The sequence below is a fragment of the Poromitra crassiceps genome (genome assembly GCF_964638095.1).
Source record: "Poromitra crassiceps genome assembly, chromosome: 16".
Lineage (NCBI taxonomy): Eukaryota > Metazoa > Chordata > Actinopteri > Beryciformes > Melamphaidae > Poromitra > Poromitra crassiceps.
This window is the reverse complement of record NC_139645.1, coordinates 10845425-10850424: the sequence shown is the minus strand read 5'-3', so window position 1 is coordinate 10850424 and position 5000 is coordinate 10845425. Positions and strand designations below refer to the sequence as shown.

At 40.8% G+C, this 5000-nt stretch overlaps 1 protein-coding gene across 1 annotated transcript in view; it reads left to right on the top strand.

Moving 5' to 3' along the window:
• Window positions 1-4379, top strand: part of LOC310791433 (protein NLRC3-like) — a gene marked incomplete at both ends in the record, with an annotated part of 13706 nt that extends 9327 nt beyond the window's left edge. The window contains 3 exons of the mRNA XM_083653130.1: window positions 458-617; window positions 786-810; window positions 3844-4379. Coding sequence (XP_083509256.1) covers window positions 458-617; window positions 786-810; window positions 3844-4379 — 721 coding nt within the window. The remainder of the gene's footprint in view (window positions 1-457; window positions 618-785; window positions 811-3843) is intronic.
• Between the last annotated feature and the right edge of the window lie 621 nt (window positions 4380-5000).

Here is a 5000-nt window from a genome sequence, read left to right as displayed (position 1 = left end):
AGCAGATACTTCACTCTAGCTTTATAAATGAGCCTGCGAGAGCCTCTGAAAGACAATATGGGCCGAGGAAGTGTCTTGCAAAAAGGGCACTTATCAGTCAAAGGCCAAAAGGGCAGGGGCTTGGACACCACCTGGGGTCTATCTGTGCAGGTCCCTGAAAATCACATTATCACACCTAACATCAGAGCAGAATAGTGATTATCTAACACAAATCTCATTTTAAACAGGAAGAACACAGAGCTTGGTTCTTTTCCAGAAAACACTTGTGTAGAAAAACTGGAAACATTTATTCTCAGTAATAAACAATAAAGTATATCAAAGGAAGAAAACGTAAAGCAACTGTGTGTGTGTGTGTGTGTGTGTGTGTGTGTGTGTGTGTGTGTGTGTGTGTGTGTGTGTGTGTGTGTGTGTGTGTGTGTGTGTGTGTGTGTGTGTGTGTGTATGAATGTGTGTGCAGGCTGTCAGGCTGTCTGATCACAGAGGAAGGATGTGCTTCTCTGGCCTCAGCTCTGAGCTCCAACCCCTCTCATCTGAGAGAGTTGGACCTGAGCTACAATCATCCAGGAGACTTAGGAGTGAGGCTGCTCTCTGCTGGGCTGGAGGATCCACACTGGAGACTGGACTCTCTCAGGTATGGAGACGAGGCAACATCTGCTAGAAGGCTGAGAGTCGCACACATTTTCTCTGACAGACTGAGAAGATGAGGATGTCTAACAGCAATGACTGATGCTGTATGGAAACTCATTCTTTGTTTGTTCCCCAGTGTGGACCATGGTGGAGTGCAGAGGTTGAAACCAGGTGTGAAGAAATGTAAGTGTGTAGTTAGTTTGATTCTTGAAAACAAAGCAAGACACATTCTATTTAGATAGAGACCATTCCCACAGCAGTATGTGGCATCCGCATTGATTCACATCCTACTGTGAATGAAGGTGATGACATAATGTGGGACTTTCTAAAAGGCGTGTGAACATGGCTAACCCTAATGAGGCAACAAAAAAATGATGGAATTTAATTAATTTAATAATAATAATTTAATAACTTAATTCTGCCTTAGTTTTAAGTCATATAAGTCTGTTAATAAATTGTAAAATATTGATCTCTTCATAGGTTATTATATACAGTATGTGTGTATGTATTATAATTAGGCTATGTATTTAGTAATTAATGTATAACCCATTCATGTTATCATTAGTCTCTTTTCATCATATTTTCCGAATTGTTCAACCTCATGTAAGCGACATCAGAGGTTGGTTGCCTCTTCTTGTAATCTAAATAAATAAATTAAGATATAATTACTCACAAAAATGAACCTGTGCAATAATTAACAGACTTATTAATAGGTTAGGTTCAGATGTTGCCCCTTTCGGAACTGCTAACATAGCTTACGCTACTACGCAGTCCCTTATTAGTACACCGCCGATGTAGCCTAAACAGGTCGCTCCGTCTGCAAAATTGTTCTAACTACTCGATAAAGTTTCGCAAATGAAATTTCAAATGTACTTACGGGTACTTAAGGGTTGTGTGAACCTCCGCGGATGATGTAGAAACACTAGCGCCACTAATAAACATGTTTAATCCCTCACTGAACCCCAGGTCTAATTTCTTCAAAATGAATCAGCTAGAAACACTCGTCTTCTTCTGCGCTGCTGTCATGGGTGGTGCGCAAAGCAACCATAGCGCTCGCTATCACTTCCGGCCCCTGGCGGCCGGAAGTGGCACTTTTGTAGTCTTTTGTAGTTTTTTGTAAGGTATCGGACTAGTGCCATGGCACCGGAAAATAGGGGAAGCTATTAACAGAATTACTGTAATAATCACATGGCTGGCTGTATGTTACTTTTTTTTTATAGCTAAATTATCGCTGGAAGATAAACAATGGAAAATAGGGGAAGCTATTAACAAAATTACTGTAATAATCACATGGCTGGCTGTATGTTCCTTTTTTTTTAATAGCTGAATTGGAGACATGTACTACCGGCCCCACAATATTTTTAAAATACATTAATAGAAACACATGACATTAAAAACATTGGCAAAGTCATGACAGATTGTAGAGTTTAGTTACTTTACAACAATATTATTCAAGTAGTACTTCAAAGTAATCATCAGTAGGGAAATAGTAGTAAAAATCAGGCTTATTACCTTGTCCATTAAATTTCCAAAAAGACCAAAGCAGGCACTTTTCCCATATCCAGTTGGCAGGACAGCAAATACATTTTTGCGGTATACCAATGCTTTTAAAATTGCCTTTTGTTCCACTTTTAATGGAAAAGGTGACACCTCTTCAATTAACCTGTCGACATCCATTCTCACGTGGTGAGGGCTTCTGACTTCATGTGTAATGTGATTGATATAGCGGTTCCGACCGCCAGGGGCCGGAAGTGATAGCGACCGCTATGTTTTTTTTTTTATTTTATTTTTTTAACCATTGACTTTTAATTTACAACTGTAAGGCAATCATCACAAGTGTATACAACTTCGACAAGCATGAACAGACACAAGGCAGCACATTCACACATAATACAGGACAGACGGGGGGAAACACGAAAAAAAACAAAAAATAAAAACAATTTAAAATAAATAAAACATAAGATGGCTAGAGACTTGTTAAAGATAAATAGAGGTCTTTGGTAAAATTCGATTTAATAAATTTCAGGGACTTCATGTAGAGTTGGGTTTCATTAAAGTAGCAGGTAAAGATGGGTGGAGTTTTGATATATTTGCCCTTATGAATAAAGAATTTAGCTAAGATTAGTAACACATTGATCATTAGGTCCAATTTTTTGTCTTCTAATATTACACCAAAAACAATACTATTATAATCAAGAACAGGCATTACTGTGTTTTTTCCATGTAACCAATCGATGAATTATTTCCAGAACAGTTGGGTGTGAGAACATGAAACAAAAAGATGCTCAGTTGTTTCAATATCACCTTTACAGAATATACACTCATTGCTCTCAAATCCAAATCTTAATCTTCAAAATTCACTGGAAGGGTAGAAGTCATTCATTATTTTGTAGTGAATTTCTTTTGTTTTGGGTGGAACTGGATATTTGAAGAATTTTGTTCTCAATCTACATACTGCTGGTTTGTCAAAAATATTCAAAATATTATTTCTACAAGAACGGGCAGTGTATAAATCATTTGTTAGAATAGACCTTGTGAATTGGTTTGAGCACCTTTTATCAAGAAAATGTATTCCATTGATAAAAAGAGTGCTGAGATGAGAACACAACAGAATCTAGCTGTGGCCGGACTGGATAATGATTTAAGCGATGTTCTGTTGAATCCTTTCGTTTTTATTTTAATTTGTTCTTTGCAATTGCTGCATGTATGCTCCGACATCGCGAACACGAAGCCTGCCTGCGCTTCCAAAACTCTTCTGCGCGCATCTTACAAAAAACTACAAAAGACTACAAAAGTGCCACTTCCGGCCGCCAGGGGCCGGAAGTGATAGCGAGCGCTATGGTTGCTTTGCGCACCACCCATGACAGCAGCGCAGAAGAAGACGAGTGTTTCTAGCTGATTCATTTTGAAGAAATTAGACCTGGGGTTCAGTGAGGGATTAAACATGTTTATTAGTGGCGCTAGTGTTTCTACATCATCCGCGGAGGTTCACACAACCCTTAAGTACCCGTAAGTACATTTGAAATTTCATTTGCGAAACTTTATCGAGTAGTTAGAACAATTTTGCAGACGGAGCGACCTGTTTAGGCTACATCGGCGGTGTACTAATAAGGGACTGCGTAGTAGCGTAAGCTATGTTAGCAGTTCCGAAAGGGGCAAGGTTCAGATGTATATTACATGAGAAGCTGCTGTATTGAGTCTTGTTCCCTCCATCAGATGCCTGTGAACTCACACTGGACCCAAACACAGCACACAGAAACCTCTTCCTGTTTGAAGACAACAAAGAGGTGACGAGGGTGACAGAGGAGCAGCCACATCCTGATCATCCAGAGAGATTTGACGGCTTGTGTCAGCTGCTGTGTAGAAATGGTCTGACTGGTCGCTGTTACTGGGAGGTTGAGTGGGACGGAAGGGTTTATATAGGAGTGACCTACAGAGGAATCGGCAGGAGAGGAGCAGGTCCTGACTGCAGGCTTGGAGGGAATGAAAAGTCCTGGAGCCTGATCTGCTCTGATGATCGTTACACTGCCTGGCACAATAACAGAACAACAGACATACCTTCACTCTCCTCTTCCTCCTCTGACAGAGTAGCAGTGTATCTGGACTGGCCTGCTGGCTCTCTGTCCTTCTACAGAGTTTCCTCTGACACACTGATCCACATCCACACCTTTCACTCCACATTCACTGAACCACTCTATCCTGGATTTAGGTTCTGGTCTGGACCTCGGTCCTCAGTGTCTCTTGTCAGATAGAGTCCTGTGAGTCTGATTCGAACCCAAGACTTTGAGATTTGAGAGATGGGCAGGGTGGAAGAGAAACACAGCAGTCAGGACAACAGCTGTCACAGAGATTTATTGTCCTTTGATAAAAAGTATTGAAATGAACACAGTACATAAAGTGACAAGAGGCCAAACAACAGGCCTTCCTTCTTAACAAGGCCACAGGAACAACATACACTAGGAGCAGTCTGTTCAACTACAGCGCTCATCTTCTCCCCAACCCAAGTAACACACACACGCGCGCCCGCACACACATACACACACACACACAGACACCACAAAACCTCCCGAAATCAGTCTGGGAGCAGTTAATAAAAATGCAAAAATACACTACACGAGAAAACATGGATATCTACTAAACAATGTGTAGAGCGAGCACACGCGCACACACACTGCAGATGTAGATACAGGATCAGCTCTCCCTACAGGATCGGCTCGTCATACCGGACGTTCTCGGCTCAGGGTCCACAACTACAGGTGAAGTTAAACTCTCACAACATTTATTTTCAAAAAGTAAGGCTCATGTTTACGAGAAATGGTCCTGTAACACTTGAATCATGATCATTGAATGTTTGCATGATTCGTATTTTGAAT